Consider the following 19,627-nt stretch of genomic DNA (forward strand, 5'->3'; position numbering starts at 1 on the left):
TACACCCTCTTTATTCATAAGTGAGCTGTTATGCTTTTCAGTGACTGTTATGCAGTCTCTGAAGTTTTGCCTCAAGGCTCCTTCCATGCAGCTCTCAAATCCATCCCCATATTTTTATCTGATAACTCCAGAAAGAAGATAAGCCATGTGCGATATGAGTCGTAGCCTCTTCATATCCTGTCCTCTCCGACACATTTCTTCTGACCTCTCGTGTCTCTATCATAAACCATTCTACGAACGCTAGTTAGAGGACAATATTTTTGCTCTCTTTGTGCCCAATTGCTTGTGTTTCTGTGTCCACTCCGGGGGCAGTCGCCTTGATGAAGTACCTCTCCCACCAGGTCATTAAGACAGCCCTGGGAAAATTATGTTTAATGGTTGCCCTGGCGAATTCATAAATCATTTATTTTGCCGCACACCTGGCCCATTTATAACAGCTTAAATGCGGAGGTTTGCCAGCATTTATAAGGGGAGCTGGATACTTTAGTGAACCAGGATAATTATGGTTATCACGTGTAAATCACAGAAAAAATCCCTCTGTTTGGAGGCTGTGAATGTAGCTTTTAATCTCCACCACCAAAATAATCCATCATCCCTCTTGGTGTATTGTTTCCCTCTTAATGTCTAAATTTATACATTGTATAAATGTCCGCACATTTTGGATTACACCTCTCCATGTCTTGTTATATGATTTGATTCATTTCTGCCTGTTTTCTTTTGTTATTCTTGTCGTATCGCTCAGCTATCAGGATTATGAACCCGAGATCAAGTAAGACAAAATTGAAAGGACTCCTTTTCCTATAATGCCATCTTTCATTTTCTCCTCCGTATGACCAACTCTTCAACCCAAATCCATCTAGGTGCCTCTCTGAATCATTAACATGATTTATTGTGGAGTACTCAGTCATGTTGAAGGCAGCATTAGTGTGCACACAGCGCTCCTGTCTTAGATATACATACAGATGTGACAAGCAAGATTAGTTTTAAATGGTACCTGTATCTTCACAGTTCAGTCTATGGAAATATTACTACTTTAGTGTAAATGTGCTGCTAACGTTTGGCAGTTTTCAGTCTTTTCCCCCAATCTCCATCCTGTCGGTATAAATTATTGAAAGAGAGAGCCAAAAGTAATGGATAAATACTTGAACTACATTAACATAATAGAAAATGGTTGAAACAGTTATCTAAGGCTCATGAATAAACAGTAGAAATTTTCATAAGAATGTCAATTTTAATGTAATTAATTGCAGATTCAGTTCCATTCATAGCAAAGTTTAGATTTCTGGACTTTTATGAATGCCTGCTGTCACCATTTTTAACAGTGTACAACTTCTAGGTTTTACTATACACCTTAGAATAACCACCTTTACAGTTATAAATAACATCCACAAAGAACACAAAAGGTCCACGCCTTAAAGGGACGTTTAACATAAAACAAAATACTCATGTACTTATCAATCTAGATAGTTTTGGTGTGAGTTGCTGGATATCGGCCATAGAGGTTTCTTTTTCCTGACTACAGTTGCACTACATTGCACTAAGCTTAAGGTGCTCAAATTGTCAAAAAACTACATTTGAATGACTCAACAGCAATGTCTATTCCATGACCTGGTTACTCCACTGACCTTGTTGTGAGCAGTTTTATGTGGGAACAATTTTTTTCCTACTGAACTACATCTGCCAAACGTATCACTGCACAGAAGAAAGCCTACATCTCCTGCTAGCTCACCTAGCACCACTGAGCTAATGTTACAGCTCAGCCAAGGAGGACGCCATTAATGTTTACATCTCACGCTGTCACAAGCCTCTCATCCTTGAGCAGATGCACGCTTCCCTCTGTGCAGTGATGCGGTTGGCAGGTGTAGTTCAGCGGAAAGAAAATTCCCGGTGAGTATGAAACTGTTGAAACTGCTCACAACAAGATCTGGGGATTATCTTGAGTAAACAGGTCATGATTTCTGGAGGGAGACATTGCTGTTTTTCAGATGTGTTTTGTGTGTTTTTTGGCACTTTGAGCACCACAAGTTAAGTGCCATCTACTTTCATTGTATTGGAGAGGCAGACATCTCTACGGCTGAACTCCAACACTTGGCAGCTCGCGCTTAAACAATCTAGATTGATAAATAGCTCTACAAGTAAAAGGAAAAATATGTTTTATTGGTTTGGGGTTAAACTCTCCCTTTGAGGTCTTCATCAGGTTTAGACTAATATATGAAATGAAATAAATTAATAAGATTTGAAACTTAACCCTTACTAATTGTGACCAGTGGATTCTGATCCACCACACTGAGTTCGCTATGGCAGCTGACATCCTCAGAGTGCCTCTCAACATTTATGCAAATTCGGATTGCATAAACCTGAAAATGAGAATATTGAGATATTACTAACACAACAGCATGGAGTTTTCCATTATTTCAGAGGCTTGGGTATTGTTTGCACTTAATCAAGATTACGATGTGCGTAATTGTGCTTTGACAGTGCGTACCGCTCAAAGTAGAGGCTGCAGAGGAAAACATAACCACCTTTTTCAGGTGGCTGTAAATTGAATCAATCAGTGCAAAGAGTCTTTATGCATGCAGGCTGTTGTACATGACAGATGCTAGCAAGAATAAGATATCAATCTTAACTCCGCCTCGTCTGCAGGAGTCACCGAAATACCAAAAGGGTGCAGGTGAAGAGAAAGTGTCACTTCTCTGCCCATGAAGATAGAGCCCCTCACTCTTAATAAACTCTGTATACTCAAGGGCATTTATCAGCGGTCGACCTTTAAGCTTGAGTAAGAATTTACGAGACACTTTTTCCAAGCCTCAGGTAATAGAATCCAACATGTAATGTACTCATGAAAATAGTCTTGTAATGAAAATGCCATATTTGTTTCCCTCCCCATTTATACAGACCTCCATTATCGTATGTATGAATCTGCATCCTTATGATCATTTATGGTTTTTAAAATCGTCAACAGCATTATCTGAAAGAGTGCAAATAAGGAGAGGACAAGGTAGCAAATAGGAGGACAGGTTCAGAGAATAATAATGAAACCCATTATCATTCCTCTTCAATTTTTTCCCCTCTTCATTCATTTTTGTGCATTTTCTCACTCACAAGAAAACCTTGAAAACAGTGGAGAACATGAACCCTTGAACTGATCTGATCATTTTGGGGATATTTTTCAAATCAGTGGTAGCACGCACTTTATTAAAATCGTTTTGTCATACTGGTACAATCCTTGTAGGTTCGTAACCACTTTTAAAGTACTTTGAACTCACTAACCTTATTAAATGGTTTGTAAGATTGCTGTTTGTTATATTCCAGATCCTGGGTGATTGGGGCCATTGCCTTGCTATGTCTGCTGGGCCTGACCTGGGCCTTTGGGCTGATGTACGTCAACGAGAGTACGGTGGTCATGGCCTACCTGTTTACCATCTTCAACTCCCTGCAGGGAATGTTCATCTTCATCTTCCACTGTGTGCTGCAGAAGAAGGTATGGCTTCATTCTTAAGATGTGCCATGTGAAATTGTATGATGTGAAATTACTTACCTGCACATATCAATGATTTCATTTCATGCTCCAGCAAGTATGCCAGAAAAGCATCTCCAGATGGGCTAAGTATAAGTTTTGTACATGGATGCACAAGACCACATGACCACCATCCCCAGGAACCCATTGTGTCATAGTCTATCCATGGATTTGTTAGCCTTGGATTTGGTCTAATCGTTGGCTTGTATGTGCTTGCTTGTGCTATGATTTCATACAGGTGCGTAAGGAGTATGGAAAATGCCTGCGTACTCACTGCTGCAGTGGCAAAAGTGTGGACAGCTCCATTGGCTCTGGAAAAGGCACCGCCTCTCGTGCTCCAGGACGTTACTCCACAGGGTCACAGGTGGCAGGACTTTTCATGTTCCCCTCTTTCTTTTCTTTGCATTCTTCATGTATTACACTGGACTCTTTCCTCTTTATCAGGACAAATCATCTCTCATTTTGTTTTGGATTGCCACCAAATTTTATCTTTACATTGTCAGTCTGCACAACTAGAAGCAAGGGCGACTTATACCTAAATAATAATCCGTGACATTACACAGATGTGCACCTCCTTACAGAACTAATGAGAAAAGATTTTAAAGGTGACTGTGGAGCTGTACATGATCGATTGCGAGGAAGTACAGCATATGTCCTTGTTTGGAAGTGATAGCAGCAAAACTTCATGTTTGTTGAGCTCAATATTTTCCAAGTACACAAAGTCAGTTTGCAGTTCATATTCACCGGAGCAGGCTGCACGTCAGTAGAGCGGTGACGCTGACTAAAGTATTGGCTCGAGCCTTGTGAGGAATTTGTTCATCCTCGCGGATGCAGATTTGACTTTCTCTGCTAAAATCTGCAAATTCTGTCTCCTTGTAAAATGAATTGTTAATGTATTCCTCCCACATTGACATGAAGTATAGGATGAATTGCCACGTTACACTGTAATTGAACATCATATCCATATTCTAAAGATTGTGATTTCCTTCCAGTGTTCAGATATAAATAGTCCTTGGAGTCAAGCATGCAGTGGCAACCCACGATACAAGCTGGATTCTGTACACAGATCAAAGCGTTTAATTATACACAGTGCTTTGACAAGATGGCTCTAACCTCATGCTCAGTCGCTTTATACGAGCAAGACAGGAATGGAAACACTCAGAAAGACGTGCTTGTTTATTGCTTACTCTGAGGCTTCTAAATGAATGTGTAATCAGCAAAGTACATTCGAACCCACTGGCAATGAATAGTTCAAGTTTTTATCAGTCCAAAAAAAACAAGGAGCAGTAGCAGTGTCATTTTCAACCCATCTGTGACTCTAGCACGGGGGACAACATGACGTACAATATCTTAATGTAACCGTCTGTGTCAGTGTGTGTTCCTGTCAGGATATATGAGCTGTGTGTCACCTGGGATTGACACAGAAGTGCCTAAAAACAACATATCCATGTGAGAGTGCACTATCGATCATAACACCTCTCCGTGGGCATTTTCCCACATCATTTATGATGTGATGATTAAGCTTTTATGGAGGAAAACATGCTCACGTTCTGAATGTCAGCCTTAAAGGACTACTTCACCCCCCCCTCCAAATGACCATTCGAATATGAATGACTTACCCCTTTATGTTGAAGTCATGAAGAAAACTTTTCTTGGTTGCCTTTCGGTAAACTAAGAATCCAAAAACAGACAAAATGTTTGATGAAGTGAGGTCAACAAGACAAAAGCATTTTAAAACATCTGTTTACAAACTCTCACACAACTCGTTGAGTATGATCCAAGTCTCATTTATCCAGTCACATACTAAGTATTTTCCAAACAGACAGCCCTGTCAGATGGGAAACTGAATGATAGTGAAACCTATCTATACCCTCTTCAAAGACAGACTCCATTGATAGAAATAGTAATTTTACCTTGCTGAACACAGGAGCTGCTCTACGACTGCTGCCGTGATTAGTCAGCCATTTGTGTTATTGTGTGACTCTGGGGAATCCAAACTAACCTTGTAAATGTTAAAGTCAAGTAATGACATAACAAACTAACTGATTGAAGCAGGGGTAGACCAATAGCTCCCATGTTCAGTGAGGTAAAATTACTGTTTTTGTCAAAGTCTGGCTTTGAGAGAGAGAGCATAGATATTACCTTCCGGTAAGAACCTTCTCAGAGAAGGCTGTCTTCTTAGATAGTACTGAGTATACAACTGAATAAATGAGATGTAGATTATCCCGCACAAAATGTGTTAGAATTTGTAAACAGATGCTTTGATATAGTTTTGCTGTTGTTAAATGCTGACCCCTTTAACTTCAATTAATCAAGAGTTGTCTCTATTTTTTTTATTTTTTGTTTACCAAAGGCATGCAGAAAAAAACAAACCAAAAACCCTTCTCTGCACAAATTCTACTTAACACAGGGCGAGTAATTGATATACAAATTGTCACTTGGGAGGGTAAAGTATTCCTATAATGGAGAATTTCAGGAAAAGAGATTAGTCGAGGTGCTGTGACAGGTGCTCTAAATTTAGGTAATGATGATGGCAGTGGCAATGACTTAATTAAGTTGAAACCTGTCTGAAGGCAATCACAGAAAAAACTTAAAAGCATTGCTTCATTGCATGACTTAATGTTGAAGCTGTTATTTTTGACTTGGGCCCTGCCATTATGTTAAATTTTGCACATGGTTCATAATAATTTGGTGCTATGCCTGTATGAAGATGATACTTCAGTGTAATGTTATTATTAACGACAGAAGTGATCACCTAAACCACAAAAATGAGACCTGGACGGAAGTGAAGCATTTCATCATTAAACATTTTACAGTTTTTTTTTTTTTTTTTTTTCATTTGACCACCACCAAATCTGTTATGTATTAATCTGAAATCTTAAGCCAAGCCCCTCTGGCAAAGGACAGACAGTAGTCAGCTCTGTGGTTGGATACCCAGACCCTTAGCTTGTGCAACAGCCCATGGGGCTCTATCACAATTAACCAGGATGAACCGTCTTGGATTGAGCCTTTGCAATCCAAGACACTGACTCCGAGAGCTTGACTGATGACTTTATTATTGACTTCACCTATGCGGGTACTAGTGCTGATCTTTAATTGGAGGTTACTCATCCCCTGACATGTTTCATGGTTTAAACTAGATTTAAGAGCTGACACTCTGTTCTTTGGCCGCATATCTCAACCTTTGTTGTGTTTAAAAGTAGGTATGCTTGTAGTAGAACTTGAAGAAATGTGCAGTGATGATGTTTATGTCTGGTTGATTTCCATTTAAATTAAGTTATCCTTGTGCAGTTCTTTGCTTTTCAGTTGTATTACTGACTGCTCAGGGTGAATTTTCTGATGTGTTTTTGACATGTTGTTTGTCTCTGCAGAGTCGCATCCGTCGAATGTGGAATGACACAGTCAGAAAGCAGTCAGAGTCCTCTTTTATGACCGGTGACATCAACAGCTCTGCATCACTCAACAGAGGTACTTGGTCCCACAGTAAATACTTACTTAAATGACTCTTCAATTCACCGGCCCTCACTGTTGACTTTATGGCAAATGAAAGATACAGCTTTTCAGAAAAGCTTAACTATTTTCTTGAATAGTAGTTACAGTTGCTTTCCACTTAATGGGACATAAAGACTTTAAATCTCAAAATCCTTTTTTAAAATTTTTAACAAGCAACGCTTTCAACTACAAACCTCAAGTCAAGGTAAATTAGTCACATCACAATTGTTTGTTGCAGATACTTCACATGAATTAAAATACCAAGTGAAAAGCATATTTTTTACTCAGCTGTTAATTATCACCAAATATTGAATGCGAAATTAAATGCATCAGAACTGCAGTTAATAGCAGTGTGACTATTAAAACGGCTGGCTGTGTTTGTCAACAGTTTTGCCTGGATGAAAGAGAACATGATTATGAATACAAGGCAGAGATTGGAAGGATGAAATCCGTCTTTGGTGTCATACTGCTCCAGAAAATTGTTTATCACATCTTTTATTTTGAAGCATCAACAAATCATTTCAATCATTTCTAGTCATTGAAAGGAGTCCCAAAAAGGGGTTTCATTGGATTTAGTTTCGTCCAATCCTTGTCTAACCTGTACAACACAAATACACACACAAAAAAGTAATAAATAATAACAGTAAGTCATTACTTTCAAAGCAGTGACAGACTGAAGCAAGGCTGACAGGGTGTAGGTTGAAGCCTTAGCTTATTTCACCTACTCATTTTTAGTTGTGTTGTTGTTTTCTACTGTTTCCTTAGTATTCATACAATTAAAATGATTTTTTTTTTAATATCGTTTAAGTGTATTACACATTTTGTTCCACATATTACCTCCTTAGACTGTTTAACATCTTTAGCACTATTTGCACCAGACTAGTATTACCTGAAGACCTCTGGTCAATTTTATGCTGCCGAGGCATTATGTTTTCATGTTGTCTGTCGGTTCGTCCATTCCTCCATGCGTCAGTCAGTCCTATTCAGGTAAACACGATATCCCAAGAATGCCTTGAGAAAATTTTAAATTTGGCACAAACATCTACTCTGACTCACTGATAAACTGATGAGATTTTTGTGGTCATGAAGCAAAAGTCAAGGTCACTGTGACTTTGTCTGTATCATTCTTGTGAATGTGATATTTCAAAAACACCTTGAGGGAATTTCGTTAAAATCTGGCACAAACATTCACTCAGCAATAAAGTGATTAGAATTTGGTGGTCAAAGGTCAAGTACCATTATTAATAATAATTAGTATAAGTATTAGTAATAGTAATAGTAATAGTATAAGTATTAGTATTTGTATTGTTAAGTTAAGTTATATAGCACCTTTCATACAAGAAATGCAGCACAAAGTGTTTTACAATTAGGACATTGTAAGCACAGAGTGCTTCACATGAAAACTGACAAAATGAACATAAAACAGGCCAGCAAGGAAATACAGTATAAAAGGACATTTTACAAATATAAAAAATGTTATTATAAATAGTTAAATCTAAACAGTATAAAAAATGCAAGTAAGAATAATCTAATCATACTGTTTATGGAAATTCTAATTTGGGGGCATCTGATAAGGCTGATAAAATTACGTCTTTATTTCTTTCACCCTGTCAAGCGATGCAACTTTGTGCCATCCAACTGCAAAAGCCCTGCAAGTGAAACCAGGCTCACTCTCAAGAAAAGTGCTGAATAACAACCTAAAAAAATCAATTCAGTGGAATTCCCTCACAGGAACACGTTAATAAAAAGTATTTTACCATAATGCATTTGACAGCGGCGCAGTGAATAGAGTTAACTTCGGAGTCTCTCAGGTTATACAGAAAATAGATACCAGACTACATCTGACATCAAGTGGCAAATACCGCCCTGGCTGGCATCCATCCCTAACACTCTCCCCGCTCATCGCATCTCTTGATGGAGGGCTCCAGTTCCACACTGCTTGCTCTCTAAATTCGCTCTGGGCGCCTGCTTGCGTAGACACTAATGCATAGTTACAATGATGGATTAATGTTCGACACAGGGAGGAAGTGTCAAGATCTCAATAATTAGGCACTCAGCTTAGCACCATCAACAGACACAGCTTTTATCCATTGTGGAGAGGCTGTATTGGGGCGGGAGGTAGAGGCTGTAGGTCGGGAGTTGAATTAAGCCTACAAGGATGTTCCATAAAAGCAAAAGGCGGAGCTAGAAATTGTTAACACAGTTTCATACCCCTGGCTTTTTACCAGGCTGGATCTGATAGAGACTCAGAAGAGCTCAAGAGTGTGCTGGAAAGTGTGTTCCAAATTAACAAGTATCATAAGGAACAGATGCGAGGAGAGTCGCACTTATCCACGGCTGCTCCCATGTTGTTATTAAGGAATTATGTGTTGAGGAGCGAATATTTCTAGCTGATTCGTCCTTTTGATTCTCAACGCCCCGGCTTCTCCCCCCGTCACACCTGAAAGCGAGCTTGCAGCTGACACTCTTGCTGCGCTCCTCTCAAGAGCGGAGTCATGCAATCATCTCGATACAGTTGCATGTTCAATTTCTTCCAGCATTTGGGATTATTGCACCACACAATCAGTGCTGTTTTGGAGATTGTCCAATTTACCAAACACAGACACAATAAGTGGGGGATCTGTCATCGGAGAATTCTAAAGGGGGCTTGTGTTTGTGGGATGCACTGTAATTAGGGCAAGCAGAAACAGCAACAACAAATTAGGGTTTTTTTTTTTGAAAATCTGAATAATATTCTGATTTATTTGAAAATTTCTATGATGTCTAATTAATACTAAACTCTAAATTTGATTAATGCTAAAAGATGAGAAAATATTTCTGGAATTAAAACACCCTCAAAAGTATGAGATTAACTTTTTGAAAAGATGGGAACAGTCAGGAGGTAATATGAAAATCATTCTCCATTAGTTTGACAGATTCAGAGCATTAGAAAAGAACAGCACAGTCAGCCAGAGGATCTAATTGCTGTGTACTCGTACCTCAGATAAAAGTTGTTTACCCCCTCTGACAGTGCATACTGGAAGCACACGCATGTAATCGCCTTCACAAGTCTTGAATTTGCTGCTTTACAAATAATAGCATCATATCATGTTGACAGGGTGGGGGGGGATAAAATCTTGTAAACAGGAAATGAATGCGAGTCCCAAATATTTTTCAGCATTCTTGATATTCTGCATAATGTATTCAAACACTTGAAAATAAATTATTTTTATCAGCAGCAAAGAAAAACAAACATCAGGGAATCTACACCATTCATGTTCAAGATTGCAGCCCTCAAATCTGCAGCTAATCACAGGGCTCAGGCTGTGAAGGTTGCTTTGGTGTGGTGCGATGTAGTTTGGAAACTGATGAGTCATTCTTCAGGCAAGATCCTGGCAGCAAAGTATCTGAGGCGAAGCATCGTATAAATAGAAAATGAGCCTGTGTTCTGTTGGATGCAGGGTTGGAGCAAAGTAATGACTGTCTTGACCAAAGAGAGGACATGTCACTATGTGCAGAAGTTATTTCAGCACTTGAGAAAATCAGAGAAAATGTGAGCTTTGCTCTTTGGAGGGAAAGGAAATATTAGACCACTTAAGTTCATAAGATTGGCAAAACCACAAGCAATAATAATAGAGCAGCGTTTGACTGTTGAGCAGGCCTCACCCCCTCTCTCTTTCTGTTCCTACATCAGTCAAGCTTTCTGTTCAAGCACTGTACATATGCAGCTCACTATGATAATAGTTCTTGAAATTTGTTTTAAAATTGTTTCTATGGATCTTTGATTCCAGTACGAGTTAGAAAAGTCAAGAAATGGCATTACATGCTGTTTGGCCATTATAAAAATAGGCCTCAGAGCCTGCTACATTTCCTGGGTGCCTGATTTTATTAGCTGTAGCTGGTTAGTTAATTAAGTTAAACTAAGCTTAACCAGTTAATTAAAAAGGATGAAAATAAAAAATTAAAAAAACAATAACTGTAAGGGGTAGTTCAGGTCATAGTAGTAGATCAGAGCAGATTAACACAGTTTAATTCTGTCTTTATGTTCTTGGTCATTTGAGCGTTGAAAAAAGATACTATTAGATAAATTTATTGCATCGGGATAAATGTTAAGTTGGGAAATTTAAAGCTTAACAGGCCTGCCATACTTACCATTATGCAATTGCTGGTCAGAGAAGGTGATTAGCAAACAGTCAATTCAAAGAATTTGGAGGATTTTGTTTTCTCTTTTTTTTACTTTAGCCTCAATTTAGGAATCCATCGGCTATTGGTATGATGAAAATAAGCCTCTGGGGGCACCTGCCAAGATTTTGGGAGTGTGGGACTATGTATAAGTCATTTCAACTAATGTCTATAAACGCATATTTGCATATTAATGAAGATACATTTTTAAAAAGCTGATAGCTACGATAGCCGTTGGGTTTCAAAATTGCATTTGACCAGTGCGTTCCACCTCTCTCAATCAATCATGCTGAATCAGTCTACTGTGACTACAGACAGACTACAAACCAGAACGCCTCCATTACCCACTGCCTAGAGATTTTGTATACATATTAATAGAGATGACTTCAGTCTCAAAGTTGAAAAAGTATCCTGAGTTCTTAATGTATTCTGTGCTGTTTGAGTACAGAAATGTAGCAGCACGTGTGTTGTGTTGACCATGTCGGTGCTTCTTTGTAATTTATGTCTGTTAACACCAGTATGCTGCCTGAATGTGGAGCACAAAAACAGGCTTAACACTAATGGCCAGCATTAACAATACAATTAACACACTCTCCATCGGTCCCATTAGTCATGTCAGTTCAGCTCAGCTCTGCCACTTTCATGTAGCGAAACCCCTCACATTAATGATCATGTGATCATTTGGATGTTAATGGCTGTCATTGCTCAGCTGCATCTGCCCAACTGATATGTATGTTCTCTCTCTTTCTCTCTGTCTATATCTCAATTTATCTACCCACCTACCTTTTTCTGTCTCTACGCTCTTGTTCTCTTTTTTTTCTGTCTCACTCTGTCTCTTTCTGGCTGCACCAGGGGCTATGGCTAACCATCTTATACCTAATGCACTCCTACGTCCTCATGGCACTAACAATCCCTATAATACATTGCTTGGGGAATCGGCAGTCTATAACAACCCTCTGGGCATGTACAACACACAAGGTGTGCTAGCTTCTTTTCATTCTTTAACATTGTGGCTAGGGCAGTGTTTTTTTTCTCCTGTGTGGTCCTGAAGAAACTGTGAGGTTGCACATCTTTGTTCCTGCCCAGGAACAGAAAGCAACTCTATGATTGGAGAGTTAAAAGTAATGGACTTGCACTAAGCTGAAATGCCAGTGTTCACCCTTGAGGGTTTTTACAGGGCTTTGATTAAAAAAAACAACAACAAAAAAAACACTGCTCTAGATGTTGTGTGTTAGCATTGAACAAACTAAAGCTGTATTGCAAAAACCCCACAGGTTTGTCCTGCTGTGGGGTTTTTCTTTGGGGGTGTATCTTGGCTTCTGTAAGGCCATGCGATTCGGTTACACACACGGCTGTTTGGCTAATAAAGACATTGTGAAAATGATCAAGAATGAGTGGCTGTAGGGAGCCGGATACATCCCCAGTCATTTATTTTAAATGTGCTGTAATGTTGTTGGTGAAGCTTGTGTGCCATGTCCTCTGTCTCTGTTTTTAGTTTTAGCATTTCTTTCTTTTTATGCTGCTGTTGGATTGTCCAACATTGTTGTTTGTGATCTATTTAAATTCAAAATACAAAACATTTATAATATTATGTTGAAATAATTCCCCTTAATAAGGCATAAATAGTTTCATTTTCTGCCTCCTTAAAATGCAAAATTGCCCCATTATGTGAAACATTTAACCTGTTCAGAAACCAATTATGTTCAAAACAGTGCTCTATTCTAAATGCACTCACAAATTGTTTTTTTGATTAAGATGCTTTATGTTTTTTTTCTGTCCTTTCTGATAGACAAAGAAAGTTAACACAGGAACCATCTAATAGTATAAATGATAATAAATGTTCTGAACAGACCATTAAAACATGAGTTTATTCAAAGCACACACACAAACACACACACACACACATTAACACACACACACATATATATATATCCTATGAACATAATCAGCATAAGTTGTTTTGTTTTGTTAGAAAATGAAATCAAAACATTATTTTCCCATTTAAACTGTATTTTCTTCATTTTCTGGTGACACTCAGATTTGAAAGAAACCTGACTAAATCTTTAAATCTTTCACGTTTTTTTTTTTTTTACATGTAAAAGTAAAATAACATCTAATATTCACTTTAAAACTGTTTAGACACAAATTATGTATTTTAACAATATCATTTATAGACTGAAACACGCCATGCTCTTCCTTCTTCCCTCACGGTCATCCAAACTTTTTAAAAACAGAGGCGTGGCTCCACTGCAGTCAACATTAGATGATGGGGAACACTTTGAATGCCTTACAGAATCCCACAAATTAGTCTGTGCATTTGGGAGGAGTAAGATGACTGTTACCGTAAGTCTAGACATCCGAGAAAAGTTATTTCCATTGGAATGGAGGGTGGATCTGAACGGGTTAATTGAATTTATTGCCATATATTTTTAAAAAAGGAAATTAAATCAACATAGATTTATCTACGCTTTATTTAGCTTTTTTTAGAAAGGGATTGGTTTTTCACTTTTTTGGTTTTTGACTATAATACCAATATAAATTTTAGATCTGAGAGTTAGAGACTATCTATGATCAGCCAACAAGAAATCCACTTTAGTCTGGGCTATTGAAATGTGATTTTTCTACATGCAGACCTATTATTATTTTATTCCAACTCTTCAGCAGTCAATATGAGATCACTGCAACTTCGTGGGTCTGTAAAACTGAGAAACTCGTGTGAAAAAACGAAATAAAAAAGCTCAGAGAGCTTTGATCAGGGCATAATTTATGTGTGTAATACAAGTACTGCATATGAGCTTGTGACAGAGGGCTATAATTCACTTACATTGCCATAGATGTACAAGAAATATCTGGAAGGATGAAAATGCTAATGCATCAAAAGATTTACTGCTGCATTCGATGCTCAAGTACTGCTGCCATGTTTTACCCCAAGGATCCTGCCAAAAAAAACAAAACAAGTTACAGCAAAACGTCTTCTATATTTGTTAATAGATATGTTGTGGTTCTTTGCATGGTGACATAAAACAGTTGCATTCCAGAAACATTTTTCTTGATGCGTCATCAGCATATTGTATGTGCACATTTCTCTTCTGTCACTCTTATGCTTATTGTGTTTTCTTTTTCTTCTTTCCTTCCCCTCATGCTGTCCCTAAAAGAGCCCTACAGAGAGACAAGTATGGGAGTCAAACTAAACATTGCTTATCAAATGTAATTGACTTTGGCTTTACTTTCTTTTCACTCGATGCTGACAAAGGGGTAATGAAAACAGAATGTCATTCCCTTTGGAAGTAATAACGTTCTTTTTATGACAAAGGCTCTCACCATTTCAAATAGACCTGTTCAAATCAGTTTCAATCACATCTTGAATTGCGCTGCTTACTGTAGTTGGCACTGCTTGATGTAAAAAAGACTTCAGGCATTTGCTGCGTCTTCCAGGCAAATATCCATTGGCACGTTTTACTCTGAATAATCCAATTATAGTCAACATTCAGACTCACCTAAACATTTCATAAGGCACGTCGATATAAATTGATCTGCATTCTCTTCAGTGGATATCGAACATCCGTGCCTTTGTTCATGCACTTTATTTCTACTATTCACTTTGATCAAGCCAATACACTTTTTGAAGGTCTCCGAAATGAGTCTTGTCAAATTTTCAAGAGGTCAAACTTGCGGGCTTGACACTCTTAACAAGCTGGATGGCCTTGTCTGATGCAGTTTGAATTATCGTCAAAAAATGTTGCTTTGATGCTGATGGCACAGACTTGGTCAAACTGATGAAAAATGAAATCTACATGTTCATGCAACAGAGAGAACAGAAAGTCTCCTTCCTTCCAGTGTGGGTTGAAGTGCTTTAACTAATTCATGTCTGGAGAAAATGCTAGTTATGTTCACACGGACAAAGCAGACATGAATAAATTACTTTCCCCCCCAGTATTACAGTGTTATATTGCAATGCTCATATGGGACAATATGGCTGGGGTCCAAATTTACAGCTGTTGCTCTGGTTCACTTTAAGTGTTAAATGCATGACTATGATTTTTGTCTGCTTGAATGTGGTGCATTAGTGTTTTGTGCTGTGCTTTGTGTTGTCACGTGTCGTACATATATCAATGTTTTCATCACTGCCATAGAACAATCTATAATGCAAAGTGAAATTGGGTGTTAGAAAATGATATATTTGTGACAAGGTAAGTGTGTATGATGTTCATATTTTCAGTTTATAGGCGCCTTTGTAGATATTGTGCTTAAAGGGAAAGTTCAGATTTTTTCAAGTGGGGCTTTATGGTATACATATCCATAGTGTATCACATGAAGTAGATCAGTCGGTACACCCCCAGTTTGGAGAAGCAGGCTGGAGTCCGACACAGAAGTTGAGCAATGTACTGCTGTGGATGGGGTCAACAAGACAATAAATTTTAGCCACTCAAAAAAAAGTCCCACCCAAAAAAATACATATCACTTTAAGTGTATGCCATATTTAGAATATTTTCACTGCTTTCCCTTAATGTCAGACGGCGATTTTCAGCGGAACACTGAAGCCAATATATCATGCACATTTCTTACTTTTCTTCTGGTGTTCTGGCTTTCCCTTCATGTATGGCAGTCAGATGTAATGATTTTAAGTAGAGTTTGAGTCTGATAAGTTTGAAATATGCAGGCCAAATGGGACAAAAACCTTTATTATTATTATTATTGAGGTCCTTGTAAAGTCATGGACAAGTTTTGAAGTTCTATCCATGAAAATGTGTGGGAACCCTGACTTCTTTTTAGGTGGCTAAAATACAAATTGTTATTGACTTCTTCATAGCAGAACATTGCTTAGCTTCTGTTTCAAAATCCAGCCTGCTTCCCCAAACTCAGGGCGTGCTGACTGAAATCTACTGTATAAAATATTCTGACAATGGATAAGTACCCCCTAGCACCCCACTTAAAAAAAACCTGAACTGTCCCTATAATGTTTTGCCTAATCCAAATACTGTAGGGTCTTCATTTCTACAAAGTGCACTTTACAGAATTGTGGATGATAAGGTGCTGAGGGTGATGGAGGTTCAGGACATATTTTCAGAATAAAGGGGCTACAGTATTTGATGGATGTAATTTGTGTTTGTAAAACTGTTCTGACATTTAGCTGTGGCAATTACATCCCATCAGATTTCACCCTTCTCATTCGCCCGCTCTACCCCCCAACCCAACCCATGTTTGTCATTCCAGAGGGAATCCTGAACAATGCCCGGGATACAAGTGTCATGGATACTCTACCACTGAATGGTAACCATGGCAACAGCTACAGCATTGCGAGCGCCGAGTACATGAGTGACTGCGTCCAGATCATTGATCGGGGTTATAACCACAAGGAGACCACCCTGGAAAAGAAGATCCTGAAAGAGCTCACCTCCAATTACATCCCCTCCTACCTCAACAATTCCCACGAGCGCTCGACCGAGCAGAACCGGAACCTTATGAATAAGCTGGTCAATAACGTCAGCAACGGCGGCAAGGATAGTGGCTACGGGATGGGCTTGGGAGTGGGGATGGGCATGAATGTGGCGCTGGGCCTGGACGACCACTCCACCTTTGGTCCTCACCATGACGAAGGCCTGGGCCTAGAGTTAATCCGCGAGGAGTCTCATGCCCCGCTGTTGCCTCAAAGACCGCCCCCGACACTGCAGGCGGTGGACAACCTTAACAATCACCTCCACCAGTCAGCGCCGCCACCCCTTCCGCTGCCCCACCACCCTTTCTCATCCGCCACCACTTCCTCCTCATCTCGGAGGAGGATCCCCCAGGAGAACAGCGAAAGTTTCTTTCCTTTACTCACTAACGAGCACACCGATGATGAAGGCTCGTCACCCAGCCACAACCACCAGAGAGACTCCCTCTATACCAGCATGCCCATGCTGCCCGGCCTGCCCGACGTGTCTGGAGAGTCTGCCGATGGCTCCAAGGACAGTGGGGACGCCAAGAGCCCAGAGGCCAGCTCGGACGACGTTTACTACAAGAGCATGCCCAACCTGGGCTCACGTAACCACCTCCATCAGCTGCACTCCTACTACCATCTAGGACGGGGCAGCAGCGACGGCTTCATCGTGCCGCCAAACAAAGAGGATCTATCTCCAGAAGAGGCCCAGCCGGAGCCCTCACACCTGGTCACCAGCCTATAGGCCCAACACCCTCCCTCTTCTCCAGTGTCACTCCGATTACCGTAGTCCTCTTACCCGTGTCCCCTCGTTCCATCAGTCGTTGGCAGTGGTAGCCTTTCTTTTTATTCTGTATCCCGAAGACTGAGGCAGAGCAAATGACTGTACTCTCGCTGTTACTGACCACAAACAGGATAATGATTGCTAGATATGGGGGCTAATATGTGACTATATTTGTTAAACATTGCAGGAATCTGTTGATGTTGTGTTCCCCCCGCCCCTCCGACCCTGTGTGGTTTGGCGTGTTTTGTCTCAGTGTGAAAAGAGACAATTACTCACACAGGATTTTTAGGTCTCAGAGATATAGTCTGACAGTCAAACTGAACTGTGTAGCCCCAAACTATACAAGTCTAAACTATAGACTTCACCAGAATAAATGGGAAATTTAAAAAAAGGACTATTTTATTATACTTCTGTATCTATATTGACTTTTTGAAAGATTTTCTTCCTCTTTGGTGAGTTGCAGCACATTTTGTTTGCTGAAGTGTCCCTTCAATGAAAAAAAAAGACAAAAAAAAACAACAAACACAAACACATTTTGAACAATTACCGAGAAGGAATTATTGATTGTATGCTTTCAAGCATAGCTGTTCTTTTTTTCTTTCATTTTACTGTAATAACAGTTGTTAAAAGAGGGAGAAAAAAAACTAATAAGAGAATTATGAGATATTTCTATGTAATTGTACAGATAACTAGCATTGCACACAATAGTATGCTTTTTTTGTTCCAAGCAAACCCTTTGTCTCTGTAAATGTAGTGGTTAGGAGCAATTTTGTTCTGTTGTGCTGGCCTTTCTGGGTTTCTGGTACCAGTCTTTTTTTGTTTTCCTCTTTTATCACTTTCCAACAAATGACCATCTAAATAGATGCAAAATAACACAAAAAATATCACGACAAAACACTTACCGTGCAAGCATTTTTGTGCTTCATATTCATCTTTGTTTCACGGTCTATTTTCTGTTTCAGTTTGATTTCTCTTTCCTTTTTTTTTTTTTTTTTTTACTGTGTAGATAGCAGAGCTCTGATTCGCAGACCATCGAGGAGACAAAAAAAGTCCAAGTTAATCATGAGGTGTCCCTCAGAAAGGTTCAAAGTGCATTCTGCATCTCTATTGGCATTCAGAAAACGCTTGTGCTTCTCAGAAAGAGAACAAATTGAACAATGATGAGCACTAGGCACTTGTGTAAAAAAAGGAAGATGGTTGTTTTACTTATTAAAGAAAGAGCTTATGGAGTGAGAAAAACTGGAAGTGTTTTTGTTTTTCTTCCTCGAGGAGAAAATATATTTATTTATTTGTTTAAATAAACAGTAATAAAAGTGGAGGGTGGAAGTACGTTTAGTGGCACAGATAAGTTTTTATTATTGGCTATGATTATGGCTTCTTATTTATTCCTTTTTGTAATGGTTTCCAAGTTGAATGACCTCATAACTAATATTTGTTGTAACAGTGAAACTTGTTTGCCAACAAATAAATTACTGATTAAGATTTATCACCTAGCTATGACAGAAGCTCTGGTGTTTTGTCTGGGTCTTGGAACTCTTTTTATATGGATAACAGTGAAGGACCTCCAAATGATAGAACAATCAGTTCATTTTTTTTTTAAATTATCAGTTAATATCCCTCATTAGCCCTCTGTCCATTTTAGTGCCAAATGAATTTTTGGCCTGGCAACAGTGGATGTGCTCTGTATGCTCTGGTCTGCTTTACAATAGAAGCAGTGATTTCATAAGCTGTAATAAATATTTCAATATCATTGCTGGTGTAACCAATTAATTCTTTTCAGATACTGTATGTTTTAAATTTGTTCGATATGAGCAGGAGCCGTGAAAGTCACCCGCACCATCGTGGCAGAGGATATGAAGAGGCGTAAGTATGTTCTAACCCATAAAGTAACTTGTCTCTCACAGTATTTAACTGTTTCATGCCATAGAAACTGAAACACAGAATGGTCATGCTCACAATGTTATCGGCATCAATAACAATATGTTACATTTGTGCATTTATTATGTAGCAGATTGCATGTATGTTGAGCCTTGTTTACATTTGAATTTTTCAGTTTTGTGTTGCGGCAGAGCTGTGGTTAACAACTGTGGTCAAGTTTAGGCACAAAAAACAGGGTTAAAAATCAATGTTTTTGCTCAAAATTCCCAGTTTGGTTGCTACAAACATGACTGAAAATGTCCCAAATTCTTGTTAAAAAATACCTACTTTTGTAGCTGCCAAAATGGCGGAGAATGTCCCAAAGTCTTGGTTGGTC

At 39.0% G+C, this 19,627-nt stretch overlaps 1 protein-coding gene across 1 annotated transcript in view; it reads left to right on the forward strand.

Moving 5' to 3' along the window:
* Positions 1-19,028, forward strand: part of LOC121961921 (adhesion G protein-coupled receptor L3-like) — a 249,776-nt gene extending 230,748 nt beyond the window's left edge. The window contains exons 20-25 of the mRNA XM_042512028.1: positions 3,313-3,481; positions 3,756-3,881; positions 6,889-6,985; positions 12,023-12,148; positions 14,326-14,343; positions 16,385-19,028. Coding sequence (XP_042367962.1) covers positions 3,313-3,481; positions 3,756-3,881; positions 6,889-6,985; positions 12,023-12,148; positions 14,326-14,343; positions 16,385-17,334 — 1,486 coding nt within the window. The 3' untranslated portion in view covers positions 17,335-19,028. The remainder of the gene's footprint in view (positions 1-3,312; positions 3,482-3,755; positions 3,882-6,888; positions 6,986-12,022; positions 12,149-14,325; positions 14,344-16,384) is intronic.
* The last annotated feature ends 599 nt before the right edge of the window (positions 19,029-19,627 follow it).

The sequence above is a fragment of the Plectropomus leopardus genome, chromosome 23 (assembly GCF_008729295.1).
Source record: "Plectropomus leopardus isolate mb chromosome 23, YSFRI_Pleo_2.0, whole genome shotgun sequence".
Lineage (NCBI taxonomy): Eukaryota > Metazoa > Chordata > Actinopteri > Perciformes > Serranidae > Plectropomus > Plectropomus leopardus.